This window comes from Cavia porcellus, unplaced genomic scaffold (assembly GCF_034190915.1).
Source record: "Cavia porcellus strain 051 isolate PalLab524CR breed Dunkin Hartley unplaced genomic scaffold, mCavPor4.1 scaffold_4, whole genome shotgun sequence".
Taxonomy (NCBI): domain Eukaryota; kingdom Metazoa; phylum Chordata; class Mammalia; order Rodentia; family Caviidae; genus Cavia; species Cavia porcellus.
Genome location: NW_026947487.1, coordinates 116,759,322 through 116,778,227, shown reverse-complemented (window position 1 = coordinate 116,778,227; position 18,906 = coordinate 116,759,322). Strand labels below are relative to the sequence as shown.

At 47.4% G+C, this 18,906-nt stretch overlaps 2 protein-coding genes across 4 annotated transcripts in view; one reads left to right on the top strand and one right to left on the bottom strand.

The window, feature by feature from the left end:
* The window catches only part of Cdh13 (cadherin 13), a 1,022,569-nt gene that overhangs the window by 425,983 nt on the left and 577,680 nt on the right, over window positions 1–18,906 (top strand). The window lies entirely within an intron of this gene.
* LOC134475813 (uncharacterized) lies at window positions 2,394–11,268 on the bottom strand. The gene is made up of 2 exons (XM_063247741.1): window positions 10,767–11,268; window positions 2,394–5,377 (listed from the first exon to the last, which is right to left on the bottom strand). The coding sequence occupies exon 2, from the start codon at window positions 5,308–5,310 to the stop codon at window positions 3,436–3,438; it is 1,875 nt and encodes a 624-aa protein (XP_063103811.1). The 5' UTR covers window positions 5,311–5,377; window positions 10,767–11,268; the 3' UTR covers window positions 2,394–3,435.

Sequence of the window (18,906 nt, the reverse complement as noted above, 5' to 3'; positions counted from 1 at the left end):
TGCAGAAAACTGATCAATGGCTTAATTTGGCTTAAAAGAGTTTGCTTTGAGGAACATTACTGGATGGGTATTGTTGATCCACTTCTGACTCATGGGGATTGATTGGGCATACGTAAAGCTAGTGAACTTCATGAATGGGATTAGTGCATTCTACACTTATTGTAATGTGTATACTACTTAACATGCCACCCACTCCGTTAAAAAGTTCCTATTATGATTTAATTAACATTCTTATGCTTTCATTGAACTTTTAAACCTCAGAACATTTGTTTCCAAATTCTGAGATCCATTCATTACTGAGGAGTGCTCATTCAAATGGTCTCACCTACTCCCACAGGTTGCCCAGAATAAAAGCTTCTTATTGGTGATTGGCGCAAGCCTTGCTGCCAGCCCTTTGCCCCAGACTTGCTTTGAAACCTGCCTCCCACCTAGGGAGCCTCCAGAAGCTGGGCGTTATCCTATTTAGAAAGTCTCTGCTGCTGTGAGTCTGCCTTCATTCAGGCAAGAGTTTCCTTTGTGGCATATGACAGCAAAACCCCACCCCCAGGTTCCTGCTGGTGTTCCAATAAAGTTTAGCTGGTGCTGGCACATGGTGAACTCAACCCCGACATACTGTTTCCCTGTGCTGAGACAGTCTTGTTGATTTCCTGGGCTTCCTCCTTTCCTGCTGCCTCTTAGTCCTACAGCTCACACAGATAAGGCTTTAAATGTCAGGATTCACAACCTAACAATGCAGTGAAGAACAAGATGCTGACATTCTTTGGTTTGGATGCAATTTGCGATACCCTTTCTTTCCCTGTTACATTTTCATGTTTCTGGGTGACACTTGATCACCAAACCATGTCACAAAGCCTAGAGTTTTAATAAAGTATGTCCTGACCTAGGATCAGCTGCCCCTAGGTCTGTTAGGACCTGGGGCAAACTGGTTCCTTTTCAGAGCCTGGGCCCCTGTTCTAAGAAGTAAGAGGGCTGTCACCTGCTTCACGGGCATCTTGTGAAAACAAGCTGTTTCAGTGCCTGTACTGAGCATCTCCCCAAAAAAGTGACCCGTTACATAGCTCAACATTTTTTAATCTATTGGTCCATCTGAAATTCAGAATTGTAGAGATTAGAAAATGCTTTAAGCCAAATAAGTGACATCTATGCCGGCGTATAGACGCTGGTAGGTAATGATCACTAATACCATGCAATAGTTTAGAACAGAGTTTATCTAGGTACAACCACAGGCCAGGCATGGCCCATCTCCACCTTTTATCAATAAAACTTTATTGGAACACAGCTTTGCCCATTCAATGTATATTGTCCTTGGCTTCTGGAGTACAAGGGTGGAACTGGATATTTGCAATGGAAACAGTGGGGCTACAAAGCCTATGATGTTGACCATCTGGTCCCTTGGAGACAAAATTTATTGATCCCATGGATTAATTTTTCCAGGGCTTTCCATGTCTTTAGACTTAGCTCTAAATACACATTTGACCACACATCCCAAAGTCTAGGAGGTACCATCTATATTTTATAGATGTGCAAATTAAAGCTCACAGCCTAGGACTGACAGAATCAAGGGTTAACTACAGCCCACTACCAATGCGCATTTGGTCACTAGCTTATAGCCTGTAAATCCTTCTTATACTAAATTCATAAGGATGTTTTCCGATGTATTATGGCATCGCCATATTGTTTAATCTTCATTCTTTAAGCCCCCACTGTGTACTAAGTTGCTCTATCCATTAGGGCACAACCATGAACAGATGACTTTCTGATTAGGGAACTACATTCCAGGCTTTCTGTGTGGCCCTCTCGGGTACCAGGGACCTTCATCACATGCTTCCTGCCCATCACTTTGGCTACCAAGTGTGACTGTCTGAGTTGCCACATCCTGCCCCAACAGCAGATCACACGGCTTGGTCCCTGACCTGGAGGTAGGAAGGAAAAGTCTTTGGAGACACTCTTGGTTTTTTGAACTTGATACAGACCAAAGATACAATGAAGCCCAGCCTTGTGGTTTATTTGCTATGAACTACTTTTGTGGCCCTGGAATTGAACCCAGAGTGTTTGCACTCAGCTACATCCCCAACCCCTCTGTAATTTTACCTGGTTAAATTGGGAGATGGACTCACTAAATTGCCCAGCCTGTATCACTTGGGATCCTCCTCTGTGTACTTTTATCTCAAGACTTCAAGGGTTAGATGCAGGAGAAAGTGTCTTGAACAAGGACAGAGTTAAAAGGTCTCAGGATTTAAGTAGACAAGCGAATCTCATGGTGCATGCCAAATACCAGAAGCGCTGTGAAAATGCAAATTCTGACTCCATGCCTCTGGGGTGGGGACCAGGGCCAGAATTTCTAATAAACTGTCGGTGTCGATCCCGGCCGGCAGGAGAAAACACACGACACGAGTAGTCGGCGGATAGCCTCTGATTTATTTTCTCTCTCCGTACGCCCTGTTCCGGGATCTCGGATCCCGCCTGAGGGAAGCCTCCTCTGGTCCGTTCCCTACGGCTCCTTGTGTGCTTCTCTCAGCAGTCCCTCTTCTTGGTGTGTGTTCTCGCCCCAGGGGTGGTGTCAGCATATATATGGACACATCGACCAATCACATCAAAGTAGGCAAGACGAGCTGATTGGCCAGCGTCAGCTGTTGCTGGGCAGACTAGCTTACAGGGCGTGTTGTTTACTAGCTAGGGAGCAGGAAATGGGCGCCATCTTGGCATACTCGATGGGAGGGGTAATCTAACTCAGGCTTCACTCCTCACCACAGGCCTCATATCACTCGGTCGAGCTCCCAACATCTCCCCCTTCTTTATTTATTAAGATAGTGTGGTCTGTGGGTCCATGTGAGGTGTCTGGGAGTGGGCCTATTTCGCAGGCCGAGGCATGAGAGAATGTAGAGGTCTATACCCTGCTGTGCATCACCTTGTCTCGTACATATCCTTGCGCCAGGACCATGCTCAAGGTGAGTGGTTCATTTTTTCGCAGGGCCAGGCTTTTATGAACCGAACCTGGATGCATATAGACATTCATTCCTGCCTTCCCCTCGACCCTCGAGGCGGATGGCACTGCAGTACCCTTGGTCTCGCATCTCAATGCCATAACTCTCACTCCCTAGAGGACCCTCGGAGTAGAGCCTGTCTTAGGTTGATCAGGAGAACTTCTCCCGTCTTACCCGTCGTTGGCTTGCCCACTCAACTCTTAAAGCTTATATCTTGGGGGAGACACGGAGGGGTCAGCCGAGTGACATTTGAGGAACCGCGTAATCACTAATTACCAACCATAATCCCCGTTCACTACAATCACTAATTACTATTTTCTAATTATCAATGGGAACACGCCTTAAGCGTGGGGTCCTTCTAGTCTAAGTTCGCAGCCGCGACGGGGAAGGAGACGTACGTAATAATACTAGAACATCCGTAAGAATAATGGCGAGGGCAGCCACGTACTGGTTAAAGGAGCCGTGCCTTTCTAGCCTGAGCCCAGAAAACGCTAGGTGTGGAATCCCCTTGACTCTGGGCCAGCAACATCATCAATGTCATATGTGTCTTTTGGGTCGCCCTTATCGACCGCAGGCACCTAAGAGTCACGAGAGTGACAATCACAAGAGCAAGAATGATCCCATACGCAAGAAGTGACGAAGGCTTGAAGAAGGAGCCTATCTGGCTTAGGACATCATCAAAAAAGGAGGCTGTAAGTATAGGCACCTCTATCTGATCTAGCTGCCGGATAGTCATATCCAGGCGCACGCTAGCGTTCCAAAAGGAAGAATTATAGGTGGTGAGAACATAATCCTGAAATTGCCTGTAAGCCGAACGGTTGACCTGGATGGGGGTAACGCACAACTGGGTGAATGCCCATCTGGCGTCACATAAATTGTTAGCCACCTCCCAGAGTCCCTGGACTTCCTGAGCGATTAGGTCGATCTGCTGCTGTAACGCCATTATGGCGTTGTGCTGGAGGAGGTTGACTTCTTGTTGCTCCCTCAGCGCCAGGGAGGTGGTGTCCGTAAGATTGGTAAAGGCCTGGGCCGTCAGCGTAGACTGGGTCAGAGCAACGGCAGCCGTCACAGCCGTCGCAGTCAGAGTCACGAACAGTGCTGTCAGGGCCGCTGTGATCCCAAAATCTCTCTTACGTCTGAGCATGGGTAGTTGGTCCTGCTGATAGACGGGATGAACCCAAACAGATTCGTTAAAGGGAACCCACATCAGTGGGGGTCGAAGAGCCAACATAGCATACGGGAAAGACCCATTCCAGCAGTTCCCTGTAAAGCATGGTTGGTTACTGCACTTAAAGGAAATGTCAGCAGAGAATACCCATAAGTAGGGCGGTTTTACGCATGCAGCCTCAGAATTAAGGGTGACATTGGTGGTTCCATTAGAGGCAGAAGCGTTAATAGCGAGCATGGGTCTTAAGTCCATGCAGGCTCCGGTGGAGAGGCACAACCAATTTTCATTAAGGGGGAAGGGGAAGCTTATTGCCCACTTGTTGTTCACTCTCAGGTAGGACTCCCACCAGGTCAACGCGAATATGTTGTTACTACCGGATGGAGGAGAGAACCGGGACCACCAAGACATGTTTAGATGAGTCACTCCCACGCCGTCGACAGTACAGGGCTGCCATGAAAGTTGTGACAGGTCCACCATCTGTCTTTTTCGGCTTGGGGACACACGGTATGGGCATGTGGGGAAATCGGGACGGGTGTGCATGGCTGCTCGGGGTTTGCAGGTTGAGTTAAAAGTGATGACTCCGCCGCTAAGTGTGCCAGCTTTAAAACATCCAGGCGAATGCAGGGATGGGACAGACAACCTCACCGTCAGGGAGGTATTGTACCATTTTACAAGGAGGGGCAGGAAGCTAACGCAGGATCCCCGGTGACACGAGGGGTTACTATTAGTGGAAAAAATGACCACGTCATTGGTGATGGGAAGGTCAAAACGTATGGGTCTGATGGTTAACGGTATATCTGGTATGCAAGGCAATCTGGCGGAGCAGTTTTTTGCATACAACTTTGGGAAAGAGGGGGCTGTGGTGGAGATAGCGGCTAGCGCTGGCGGATGATGTATTGCTGCCCACACCAAGTCTGCTCCTATTTCAGTAGTGGTGGTGAGCATCAAAACCAGAAGGAAGGGGGCTGCCGGAAGGCGGCGTGGCCTAGCCACTCTGGCTGCACCGTACCCTAAAAGAGAGCCAATTACTATCGAGAGCATAATCATTACTGTGTCCCATAAGTCATACGGTATTCCTCGGTCGAGCAGCAATATCCTGGTCGGACCGATCTTGATTAGGCTGTCCGCTGCCGTTGAGTTTTGGAGTGTCTCCTGCATTATGTTTCGTTGGATTCGCCACACGCGTCAGCCGTTCTGGGACCCACAATGGTTCTCGTCCTGGTTCCTGCGGGAAAACACAAACCGCACCTCGGTTCCAGCTAACTACTGGATCCGGGCCCATCCATTGTCCCGTCAGGACATCTTTCCATTTCACCCATCCCCTATTGCCAGGAGATGGATTACAATGTTCCATGGCCGGGGAGTGATTGTTGTTATTCAGGTTCAGAAAATTGTATGTGAACAGTGCCATGGAGAGCCGTGCCTTTGGGGGCAGGCCCTGACTTATTCCCCCTTTTTGTTTTTGTAGAATATCTTTAAGGCTCCTATGAGCCCTTTCAATAATTCCTTGACCTTGGGGATTGTATGGGATGCCATGTTTTAACTGTACCCCCATTTTTTCACAGAACTCATTAAAGGCTCTGCTTGTATAAGCTGGTCCATTATCAGTTTTTAATATTTTTGGTTTGTCCCATGCGGCCCAAGCTGTCAGGCAATGATTGATTACATGAGACACCTTTTCGCCAGTTTCAGCAGTCGCAAATATAATATGAGAGCAGGTGTCCGTAGAGACATGAACATATTTAAGAGATCCGAATTCTATCATATGTGTGACATCCATTTGCCAAGTGTCGCCAGGAATCAATCCCCTGGGGTTAACTCCCGTTGATACGACGGGTGTGTATGTGGCGCAAGAGCCGCATAACCGTACGATGTCCCGCGCGTCAGCCCTGGAAATGTGGTACTGGTTGGCTAACGTCCTGGCGTTGACATGAAATCTGTCATGAAACAGACGGGCTTGTTCTATTGAAGATAACATATTGAGTATCCACAACGGGCGAGTGGCCACGTCAGCTGCCGCATTGCCCTGTACCATGGGCCCTGGCAGGCGCGTATGTGCTCTTATGTGAGTAATGTATATTTTGTTGTGTCTATTTATCAGCAGAGTCTGGATAGACAAAAACAAATTAGTCACTTTGGAGGTTGGCTTAATCGGGCCCGCAGTCTCAAGGACCTGCATGGCATTAACAACGTATTTTGAATCAGAAACAATATTAAGGGCCCCTGGGAACTTCTCGAGGACGGTTTGTACAATTTGTAACTCTACCACCTGTGGTTGATCTGGTTCAAATTGTATGCTGATCGGAGGCATACCTGAGACCACATAAGCCCCTATCCCGGTTTTTGACCCGTCCGTATAGATCGTTGTTGCAGGAGTAAGTGGTGTGGACGCGGTGATTTTTGGAAATATCACCGGATGTTGAGTAACAAACTGTAGTATGGGGTCCCTGGGGAACTGGTTGTCTATCTCCCCAAGAAAAACACATCTCAGGATGGCCCACGTATCTATACAAGCAGTCAGGATTTTTATTTGAGAAGCGGTATAAGGTACCCGAATAGCATGGGGTGCAGAGCCAAAATGTTGGATAGCCCTGCCATGTGCCTCCAAGGCCAGGGAAGCGACCGTTTCCGGATAATGTTCGATAATCTTGGCAGGTGAGACCTTAGGGTGCACCCACAAAAGTGGTCCCTTTTGCCAAATCACTGCCGTAGGTTGAGAAACGGTCTGCAACAAGCAGACCTCAAAAGGCTGTTCTGAGTCAATTCTCCGCAATGCAGCTGTACTTAGGGCTTCCTCTATCTTTCTCAGAGCAACTCTGGCTTCCGGGGTGAACTCCCTGGGGGAGGCAATATCCGGGTCTCCTTTCAGGAGGTCGAACAGGGGCTTTAAGTCCGAGTTAGGGATGTGTAAATAAGGTCTGATCCAGTTTATATCTCCCAGTAGCTTTTGCATGTCATTCAAGGTCCTTAGGCTATCTGTTCTGATGGTTACCTTTTGTGGAGAAATCGATGTGGGGGAGACTTTGGTGCCCAGGTAGGTCACTATGTCTCCTCCCTGAATCTTGTCAGGGGCAATATGTAAATTTGCCTTTCTCAGGGCCCTGACCAATTGGCCAAGCATATCCTCCAACTCAGTCACATCTTTTGCACTGATTAGCAAATCATCCATGTAATGAATACATCTAATTCTGGGGAAGGCTTCACGCAAGGGGGCCAGTAGAAAATCAAGATACATCTGACACATGGTGGGACTGTTGGCCATACCCTGGGGTAATGTAACCCACTCGTATCTCTGATCAGGACTCTCTTGGTTAATGGTGGGTAGGGTAAAGGCGAATCTGTGGGTGTCCTCTGGATGCAGGGGGATTGAGAAAAAACAGTCTCTAAGATCTATGGCATAGACTGGCCAGGACCGAGGGATGGCTGAGAGGGCTGGTAGTCCCCTCTGGATCGCCCCCAGGGGCTGCATCTGTGAGTTGACAGCCCTCAGATCATGGAGCAGCCTCCACTTGCCTGATTTTTTCCTGATAACAAAGACAGGGGTATTCCAAGGGGAGGTTGACGGCTTTACGTGTCCCGCCTGAAACTGGGTTTTGACTATCTCAGTTAATGCTAAAAGCTTCTCCTTGGGTAAGGGCCACTGAGGCACCCAAACTGGATTTTGAGATTTCCAGGTGATCTTAATTGGAGCGGGCAGGAGAAGTTTCTCAGTGACCCCTAGGAAAAACCCAACCCGTGTCTACCTTCCCTTTTTTCTACAGGTACGGGGGATGTCCGGCCCTGCAGGGCTGCGCCCAGGCCCTTGCCGGGGACATATCCCTGATTTTTGAGTATCCCTTTGGCTTGGGGAGAGCAGGTGGATGTAAGAGTGACATCCATCTGGGTGAGAACGTCTCTTCCCCACAAGGATACTGGCAGCTGCAAGACAAAAGGTTGAAAATGTCCTCGGTGACCTTCCTCATCACCCCAAGGCAGGGTCACGGCACTAACCTGGGGGGCAGCCACTATCCCCAATCCTTGGAGTGTGTTGTCAGCTGTGTTGGTAGGCCAACTAGGGGGCCAGTCTTTCTTGGAGACGATGGAACGGTCTGCCCCTGTATCTAGGAGTCCTGTTATCTTTTTTCCGTTAATCCTGAGCGATAGCATGGGCCTTTTATCAAGAGTCATATGAAGCCCTTCAAAAATTTCCTTAGAGGAGCCAAGTCCCTGACCCCCTCTAACCCGTTGACCGGACCGGGGTCTCTCATGGAGACTGGGGAACAGTAAAAGTTGTGCTATCTTATCCCCTTCATCAATTACTATGGTCCCTATATGAGATTGTACCATGATTTTGATGTTTCCTAAATAATCTGGGTCTACAACTCCAGGGATCACGGTAAGGCCCCGGAGGGCTGTGGAGGACTGTCCAATCACTAAACCAACTAGCTTGTCGGGTAGTGGTCCTTTGGAGGTGGTTTCAACCACCTGAACGCCCATATCGGGTGTTAATAGGAGTCTGGAGGCGACACAGAGGTCCACGCCTGCTGGCCCGGGGGTGGCCCCTGTGGGGGGGTGCCATCTTGTGTTGTCCTGTCTAGGGAGTGGGGGCCCGTCCGTAAGGAGGGCCCCCTCTGGCCGTTTTTTGGCTCCGTAGTCTCCCTGCCACTAATACGGTTCCCCTGGGCATCAAAAATAGATCTGCAATCTTTTGCTTTGTGAGAACCTTTACCGCACCTTTCGCAGGTTCCCGTTCGTCTGTCTGATTCCTGTCTCTTGGATATAAACTCCCCCTGTCCGGTCTTGGGGCAGTTTTTCCTTATATGGCTGGGATCCCCACACTGGAAACATCCCCTGGGCTTACCAGGGTGATTGGTCTTCTGAGGCCCTGTCTGTTGTAAGGCGGCGGCTAAAAGGGCAGCCACGCCTGAGTTGGATAATGGCCCCCCTATTTCTCTACAAATTTTAATCCACGCCTCTATGTTTTTACCTTTATGGGGTGCTATGGCTGCCCTGCAGTCCTTGGTGCACTGTTCGAAGATTAACTGTTTAATAAGAGGAGCAGCAGCACTCGGATCTGAAAAGAGTCTGTCAGCTGCCTCCTGCATTCTGGCCACAAAATCCACAAAAGGTTCTGTGTTGCCCTGAACAATTTTAGAGAGGCATTGTGAGGCCACCCCTGTGTTGTTTACCTGCTTCCAGGCGCGGATGCCTATGTTATGTATCTGTTCATACACATTTGGAGGGAATCTAGTTTGATCTTGAGCGTACTGACCCTTACCCATAAGCATATCCTCATTTTGCCCCCTATGGCCCCTAGCCGCATTTTTTTCAGCCTGTTCGGCGGCAAACTCAGTATACCAGGCGCGCCAATCCAGAAAAGCCCCGGGGGCCAGGCAGGCTTTAGCCAGTTGGGTCCAATCACTGGGCGTCAGAAAGCCACCGGCAGACAAATTCTCCAACATAGTTATAGTGTAAGGAGCAGTAGGGCCAAATGTGGCAACCGCATTTTTAAGCTCCTTAATTTGCTTGATCTCCAGTGGTTCCCAGTAATTGGGTCCTTGGCCTTGCGCTAGGAGCACCGGATAAAGCCCACATTGTTCATACTCATTCGCCCCTTGAGGAATCTGTTCCATTCTAAATGTCCATCTACGAAAATACCTTCCCTGGGACCTTGGCATTTTTTCACAGGGTGGTGCCTCCCCATGAGATGTCTGTCCCTCCCTATCACAAAATTGTATCTCTTTGTAACATGGCCGACCAGTCTTTGGGGCACAAGATGGCGGGTCGCCAGGCAGACAAGATGGTGGCCCTACATGTGACAACGGTCCAGGCCACTCCCTCCATGGGGGGGGTGACGGAGGATGGCCCCAGGCCGCCATCTCACCACAGGAACCGGTGTTTGGGACCTCCCAGGGTGGCGCGGAAGGCTCTACGGCTTTCCGTTGGGGAGTGCTCAGGAGTTTCCTTCCCTTCTCTAGGTCTGTCTGCATCTTGACTAGGTCTCTACGTAAAGCTGCAAAGGGATTAGGGGGGTCACTTGCCTCATTGTCCTCGCCTTCCGAGGTATCTGAGCCCGAGGAATCCGAGGCAGGGGGTACCTCTCTCTTGCCTCGCTCTCGCGAGCGCCTCCGCACGCTCCCTGCGACGGACCCCTCTCGGGAGGACTCCGAACGGGCCCCTTCAAAAGCTCGGCGGGCCTGAGAGAGCCCATCTGCGCTATCCTTAGCCCCATTCCTCTCCCCTTTGAGGCATGAATGAATCATCTCCCAGAGCGGCCGAACCGAAAGTGGGAGTCGGCGCTCCTCTTCTGCTCTTTCTAAATCCTTACCTAATTTCTCCCAGCAAGGCAGGGACAAGTGCCCCGTCGGCAGGAACCAGGGTGCCGCCTCATCTACTTGTTGGAGAAACTCCGTAAGTGTCTTGGAGCTCATTGATATACCTGAAATCTTGAGCAGGTCTTTCACCGCTCTTACCAGTGACTTGGAACTCTTAGTGGGTAAGTTGCCCATGCCTGTCACTGAGGAGTCCGTTCTCACCGTGTGAGGCTAACCTGCCACATACACGTGAGCTTGAGGGGAGTCTAAAAAGCCCTGTAGGTGCGCGCCACCCAGAGCCCAGGTTTATCCCCTACTCACCTGTCCTGCAGAGCAATACTGGAGCGTCGTCCGCCTCGCCTCGGGGGTGATCAGTTCCCCGTACGGGCCACCAAATGTCGGTGTCGATCCCGGCCGGCAGGAGAAAACACACGACACGAGTAGTCGGCGGATAGCCTCTGATTTATTTTCTCTCTCCGTACGCCCTGTTCCGGGATCTCGGATCCCGCCTGAGGGAAGCCTCCTCTGGTCCGTTCCCTACGGCTCCTTGTGTGCTTCTCTCAGCAGTCCCTCTTCTTGGTGTGTGTTCTCGCCCCAGGGGTGGTGTCAGCATATATATGGACACATCGACCAATCACATCAAAGTAGGCAAGACGAGCTGATTGGCCAGCGTCAGCTGTTGCTGGGCAGACTAGCTTACAGGGCGTGTTGTTTACTAGCTAGGGAGCAGGAAATGGGCGCCATCTTGGCATACTCGATGGGAGGGGTAATCTAACTCAGGCTTCACTCCTCACCACAGGCCTCATATCACTCGGTCGAGCTCCCAACAATAAACTCCCAGGTAATGCTCCAAGGACCACACCGTGAGTAGTAAGGTGCCAGTGAACAGTCCAGGGTCCTTTAATATGCCTCAGTATTATGGCTAGAAATGTAGCAAATAGGTCCTTTCTCAAACTGAAAGGTCAGAGTTTGGGCAGGTCCCTCAGGCTTGGACCAACACTACAATCATCACAGGCAGGCTCAAGGTGCCAGCAGCAGTCAGTCCAGCCACACAAGCTACAGCGTCCGCCTCAGTTTCCCAGCTTCCTGTTCTCTCCCTAGCTTCCTCTATGTCTTAATTTCAGGCCTCCGCCTCCTCCATCTCAGCCCACAGCGTGTCCCATGTCCTGCAGCCGGACTCCCAGCGGACCTGCTGAAACGCACTTTGTTCTCTGTTCAGGTCCGAGAGGAGCAGCAGCGGCAGCATCCTCAGCACAGACCCGCTGCTCTCAATAATTCTGTCAGATCTTTCCAGACTGTCTGCCCAGACTGCACAAGCTGGTGATTAAAGCTTAGAACAATAATTAGACCCTTTATTTTCAAAGGAAATTTGGTTTCCAGACCAGACTTCAACATTCATTACAACACAGCCTAATAAAAAACAAATCTGGAAGCATATGCCTTTTACGCTTTTGTGTTAAAATAATCTATAAACACTAACGCAACTTTGGAAAAGATAATCCACGATTCCCCCAGCAACACATTCTATGAACCTTCCCCCCATTTCCCAGTCAAGTATGCTGCAGTTACATGAACATGCACAGGTACCAGTGTGGACCGTGATTTTCCATGTATTTCTGTGTTACTACATAAATTTTGTGTTTATGATTTTTTTTTTTTTTGTCTTTTTCCTTTTTATCGGTACCGGGGATCGAACTCATGACTGCCTGCTTCCAAGGCAGGTGCTTATGCCGCTGAGCTAAACCTCCAGCCCCGTCTTTATGATGTTTAAAGACAGTATTTCTTACAGCTGACAGACACAATACCTGTAAATATAAAGCATGGCTCCTTTGTAAGAACATTTCAACGGGCTTCTTTCTCTCCTTCCTTCCTTCCTTCTTCTCTTTTCCTTCTCTTTGGCTTCTCTAATATTCTGTCTCCTCTGTCTGTGTTTTCTCCTTCTATCAGGAAACAATGTTGGATGCACATTTCATAATCTCTTACCATATGCTGAATTACATCCCACGGTTAAATTTTCATTCAGCAGTAGAAAGTACATGTTTACCTCTTAGTTTGGGGAATTCAGTGACCAAATTAGTAGGGCATTGCAGTTCTCTCTGAAATAGCAAGGAATGGTTACATAAGCCCTCTTGTTTGCCTCTGCGTAATTCTGATATTAATTCGAGTCTTTTACATCGGCATTCATCCCTACGGTCCACCAGAATAGGTCCCAGCTGAAAGCAAAGTCAGTCAAACCAGGCCCGTGCTTAGTTCAGCCACTGAGCTGCAGCCTTACCTGTCACAAATGGCTCTCAGTTCATATGATTCTCTAAGTATGTGGTTTGTATATCATTTCCTGGCCACATATGGTTATCTTAGAGAATAAATACACTTAGCTTCTTGTGGAAAGAATTTTTTGTTTGTGGCCCCAGCACCTATTACAAGCATAGAGTAGGTGTTCGATAAACACTTACTTTTATATTTTGTGAATTGTTTTTAAAAATTATAACTCAGAAATAAAACAGATCTTTACCCTGAAGAGTTTGAAGCAGTGGTTCTTAAACCTCTTGAGAAGAAATACATCCAAGATATCTATGCATTTATAAATGTACTGTAATTTTTAAAATAAACTTAATGAGTTCAAATAATCCTGAAATTTTTCTATGGACATTAGGTACTCTAACATCTGAATCCCTGGTTGGAAATAACCTGTAAATTCTACTTCATTTGAAATCAGCCTACCAAGTAGAAGGAATTCATGCCACTTGGAATATTCCATCTTGATTTTGGTCCGTCACAGTGGGCATTATTATTCCTATCTTATCATAGCAACTACGAAGCTCAGAAAGAGGCTGAAGACTTATCCAGAGTGACAAAATTACTAAATGGAGAGTGGGGACTGGAACCGGGTGTGTCATTCTCATCCAACATGGGTTCTGGATTTAACAAAACCCTCTCTTGCCATTGTGATGGTTCGCACCACACTTGCTGTCTTGGCATTGATTGATGGTCATCATTAGTGCAGATAATGCAGGCTCCTGTGTAATGATCAAGACAGTTAGGACAAGGAAGGTACTAATGCCATCTCGGCTTCATCTGGAAATTTCTAACTAGAGTTCATTAGCCTGTCAGCCCGACTGCCTTCCGAGCACCACACTGATATAATAAAATGGTGCAAATCGATAGAGGCCTTAAGAAGGCTTTGCTCCTCTTCCTTTGTGACGCCTCTCTTTATCCTCGTTACTATTATTTTCTTTCTCTTTAAAAGCAAAATTCCTGTCCTGTGGATTGGCAATTCTGCTTTGTCTGTCTATTTGAAGTTACTGGGAGAACAAATGCAGCCTTTCCCACAGTCACCTATTGCGGTCCCGGAGCGTAAGAAGCTAACCTTCTCTAAAATGACAACAAATTTGAACCTTCCCACAAGATCTAGCACATTATTTTTTTCTAAAGTATAAAATTGTTCAGTAGCTGCGTGGGTGAGTACCTAAAAGTTCTGCAGAACCGTTTAATTTATGAAAATTAAAGTGCTAATATTTTTTGCCCAAGCTTTGTAGGATAGCTGTAAAATTCACTGCGTTGAAGACGTTAATAACTCCTGACGGGAGTGTGAGACTGAGGAAGATTAAAAAATACCTTGTTCTCTCTTACTTTCAAACATTGCTCACTTGGTTCTTTTAGGAACTTTTGGGCTCACTCCTTTACCCACAAAGGGAACTCTGAGAGCCGGCCTGATCTTGGTGAGCTGAGCTAGTTCCGTCTCCTCTGTGTTTCTGTCTTCTGTGGCATTTCTTAGATTTTTGGAACAATTGACTCCATGACGTGTGTTTCCCCAGCTGGACACACTTGGGTTTGTCCCAGGGAAGCACTATATCTGCCTTAATATGCTGATCTATCACCAGCAAAGTGAGAATCAGTTCAAACCACATCATCCCTCCACACACACCCTCGTTTCTGTGTTTGTCAGAAGCTCGTGTCACCTGCCTTCTTTCCTGAGCTTTTTGAGCAAATTTCCAATCAAGATACATAAAACAAAGAAGGAAAGATCTACTGAAAGTATTAGGTGAATTAAATCCCCAAGGCATTTGCAATGCTGTATTTTAAGACAACCCCACTAAAGAGGCAGAAGGAAACTGCTAAAAAGTTTAAGCAAGAGGACGTCTACTTCTGCAGAAAAGAGCTGAAGAAATGTCTCTTGAAAGAAGCAGCTTTGTGCTAGGCTTTTAGGAGTAGGCAGGATTTGAACCCATGGAGCTGTTAGTAAGGTCAGGATACTTAGGCCTGCTGTTAAAGACTTACAATATATTAGCCAGCAATCAGTGTCTATTACTGGAATAGTACACCCCTTCCGGTCTCAGAACTGCACCTCACTGCAGAGGCAGCTGGGAGATGGAGATAAACTCCTGAACAGGGCCCGCATGCCTGGGCTGTGCACATGGGGAATCTGGCTGTTTCTGTGCTCTGCCTTCTTTATCCTTGTAGTTGGATTAGCAGGAAAGAGTCTCTGCGTGGGCTGGAATGTAGCGAGCTTTGCAAATGTTCTAGGAATAACACCTACTGTCCTTAGGCTGGAGAGCTACAGGTGGGATAGAGGAGAAGCCAGCTGTGATCCTGTTAAGGAATAGACCCCTGCTGGTCCTGCGGAGATCTCTAGGACCAAAGGAGCCCTTCAGAGGTGTCCTGAGTTGGGTCAAGAAGCTGAGAGTACGCGTTTCTCATTGATTTCTCACTGGGGTCAGCCTACCTCAGGAAGGGAGGGCGAGCTTGAGCAAGATGCTTGCCGCTGCTGAGGACAGTCTTCTCAGTGGACAGTGGGTGGCTGTCCACATCAGTAGCGTAAGAATGAGTGCTTCAGTCCTGAGCGGGGACCCGGACCGCCAGCAGTGTCATCCAGCAAATCCATTTTGATAGTGCTGCATTATCAGTAACAATTCTTCTTCTCCTGAAACAGACTTAGATTTAAAATTGCTGACTTTTGTGTGGCTGATCAGGGAATAGTAGAAAAAATCCTTGCAAGATAGCTGTAGATTTCAAATGGCCAGCCCTACAAATAATTTTTGGAAAATTACACTCTCAATCACCAGTGACTCAGTAAGTCATTACTAAGTAGTTTGATGGTGATTCTCGTCTTATGTACACACTCCACGATCCTGAGGGCCTTTTGTAGAATAAATCATCAGTGCAGTGTCTCTGGTTTGCAATACATTCCTTTATTGATTTTTTGGGTGATATGGTAAAATCTTACTCTTTCCCTCAAAATGAATTTCACTCTTAAGAAGCTTTCCTCATAGTATTCTTGTAAATATTTGAAAACTAGCTCTCTAAAAAGAAAGAAAAATGATTTATGGTATCTGCCAATTGCCTGGGTACAAATACTCACAGTGTAGCTGATTTAACGGTACCAGTGTGAGACCATGAAGTGGGGAAGATACAGTAGAAGTGGCCTCTTATTTGCGCGAGTCACCCCGCCTTCCCCAGACTCTCACCTCCATAACCATGTCCACTTGACTATCAACATGGAGACTGGAAAGGAATGATCCCCCCAGGCACAAACACAAAGAGACAGAGCAACGATAAAACTGACTAAAAGTCATATTTGCCATTTCGTGCTGGCAGGACTTTCATAACGTCAATGATGAAGTACTCCCCAGCTGTGCACCAGACCATGCTCATGTCGGTGGACACCGACTCTTCCCCTCATAGGTGTTGGAAATACTATGCTAAAACTGCAAATATTGTATTTTATCATGTTATATTTTCATTAATTTTCCCTCACAGTCGACTGACTTTTTCAAAGTTACGCACTGTATTTAGGCAACAAAGCGCTGACCCAAATCCTTGCCATGTGGGATATGTTCGGTACACTTCCACTGACTTGTTGGCAATGACACAGACAACCTGGTCACCTGAACAAGAGCCATGAATTCAGAGGGTAGAGTTCAGGAAGTCTTTGAACAGAGGGTGGTGCCTAACTTTATGATGGGCATTGCAGGATGAACCACATAAGCTCTAGAGGAAGCAGAGGCATTCAGGAAATGGATAAAACTCTCAGACAGGCACAGACAAAGGTCATCTGAGGCACAGAGAAAAGAGACAGTGTCACCAACTTCAAGCGACCTGTACATGTTCACTGGGAGCCAGAGTATTTTAGCTGTTTGTCAAAGGTTGAGCATGTATGTTAAAAAAAAATATCCTCAAGAGAAAGGTCCAGGCAGAGGGCAAAAGGCTGAAGGTGCAGTGTCTTCGTGTTGAAATTCACAGAGCAGGAACTCTGTGAGCACCAGTGGAAATGGGAAGAGGTACAGAGGCAAATCCTTAGGGCCATCAACCGGCACCAACCATCGCTACAGACCAGGACTAGGTACGGACTTGGTCTTTGTTAATCATCAGGTCTCAGGAGTTCAGTGGCTGCCATCATGGCTGTAATATGGGTCCACTTCTCTCCCTGGGAGGAGGCAGCCCAGATACCAAATAGGAATATGTCAGACATCATCCCAGGGAGAAGAAGTGGCCAGAGAGCTGCAGCTTCAATGCGCCTGCCTTGATAACGCTCCATTCCTGGGGACGTCACCCAATAGCTACTGTAATATGGGATTAGGAGCGTCTGCTCTGTACCATCGCTAAAGGCCTGATCGCAGAAAGGAAAGTGCAATTACAGAAAAATTATCCCAGGGCTACGAGCACATTTCATGAGGATTTTATGGCCACCACAACTCATGATTTCAATTTTCAGGACCGAGAGTCTCTGCTGAAGCCTAATTTAAATTCTTGGTATGAGAGCTTGTTCTTTATGGGCCTTTGTCAATGCAAAACGAGTCGATTTGGGTTTAATTCCAATGACTGACCTCAATTACATCTGGGAGAGGACCAGTGAGAAAGGGAATCCAAAGGACACTGGGCCACTCACGTGTGATGTTTTTACTTTTACTTCTGATCAACCACAAGAGAACAGGTTCTAGACTGTGTTGGGTTCATATTAAAATGATGTTTCACCCCTGGGTTTTAATATCCGAGTTTCTGTTTAAAGAAAAGATTGTGCCTGCCTTTGAGAGTCAAGAACATGACAAAATATTTTCGAAGTCTGTAAAAATATCCTCAGACCACCTTTGAAAAATAAAACTTAATTCTGATCTTTAATAATGTCAAGAGTGGGTCTGTCTCTGGAAAAATATTGATATAGAGTCCAGTCAATACTAATCCCTACTTGTCACTATTTATCTGTGCCTAGAAGTAGTCACTTCATCTTGCTAAAACTCGGTTTCTCCCCAGAAAGTTGATAGTAACATAGACGAAGGAGCTTAAGTTGTCTTCATTTTTATCATGAAAATGATGGCTTGGATTCAACAGCTATGAACACTTCATGCATGTGCAGGTACACCCAGACCTGCTAAAATTCGAGCCCTAAGAATGTACAATTCTTGGCAGGCAGATAATCTTCAGAGACTTTAATCTGGTAAAATGATCCTGCCTCAGGAGATTTGCCGTTTGTATCCGTTAGAAAAAGCCAAAACGTTCAAGATTATGTGATTGCTGCCCTATAAAGTCTTTTTTTAAAAAAATAAGACTTTGCAAGATGGAAATTCGTAAAGTCAATGAGGACATCACCAAAATCTACAGGATAATGAACACCCACAATTGTGGCAAAGCCATCAGGACAGGGATCTCATGTGATCTCACGGGTACAGCCAGCAGCGCACTGGTTGCCAGGGGTGACCTGGATGCCAACACCTCCTTCCCTAACTTCACGGTTTTCCTGACGGGGATGACAAGGAAAGGTTTCTGCGAGGAGCTGGCGTCTTTGGAGTTTATGTGGGAAAGGCGTTTGGGAAAAACGGATGGCAGAAGGGTAAGATAAGCGGGAAAACGTAAAACCTGCTCAGCAAAGACACGCAGCATCATTTATTTGGTCTACAGCAGACGATCTCCATAAAGAAAGGAAATTAGAAGCAGAGCTCCACGTTCAGAGTCCTTAAATATCGGACTCGGAGGACAGAGATGGCCGCACTTCAGGCAAAGAAGGCTCAGTACTTATTTGCGCATTTCTCCTGACCACAGCTGTCCACTGAGTGCCTACTATGTGCTACCTTAAGGCAGCTTTGAAGAAGTCGTGTTTCATGATGCCTGGTCTAGAAGGAGATGGAGCGGAGTGCGGTAAAAGGAGACGGCAGGGTGTCCGGGAAGCAAGCATGGAGCCGTGGGGAGGGCGGGCAAGTGAGGGGTGGCTCTGGTCTGTGGGAGCCGGAGTGTGACAGCAGCAGGAAATCTCTGGGGCCAAGCCAAGGAGCGTGGCCTAAAGGAGCACTCTCGTTTTGTCAGTTTATTGGTAATCTCAGTACTTACGGTACGCATTTTCACTAACTACAAACTGTTTCACAGCGTTTCTTCCAAATAGTAGTACCACAACCTCACACACAACTTAAGAGTCTCCTAACAGTGCCCTTCCCTTGTCCAGTTTCCCAGCCTTTGTGTGACTGCTCTTAAG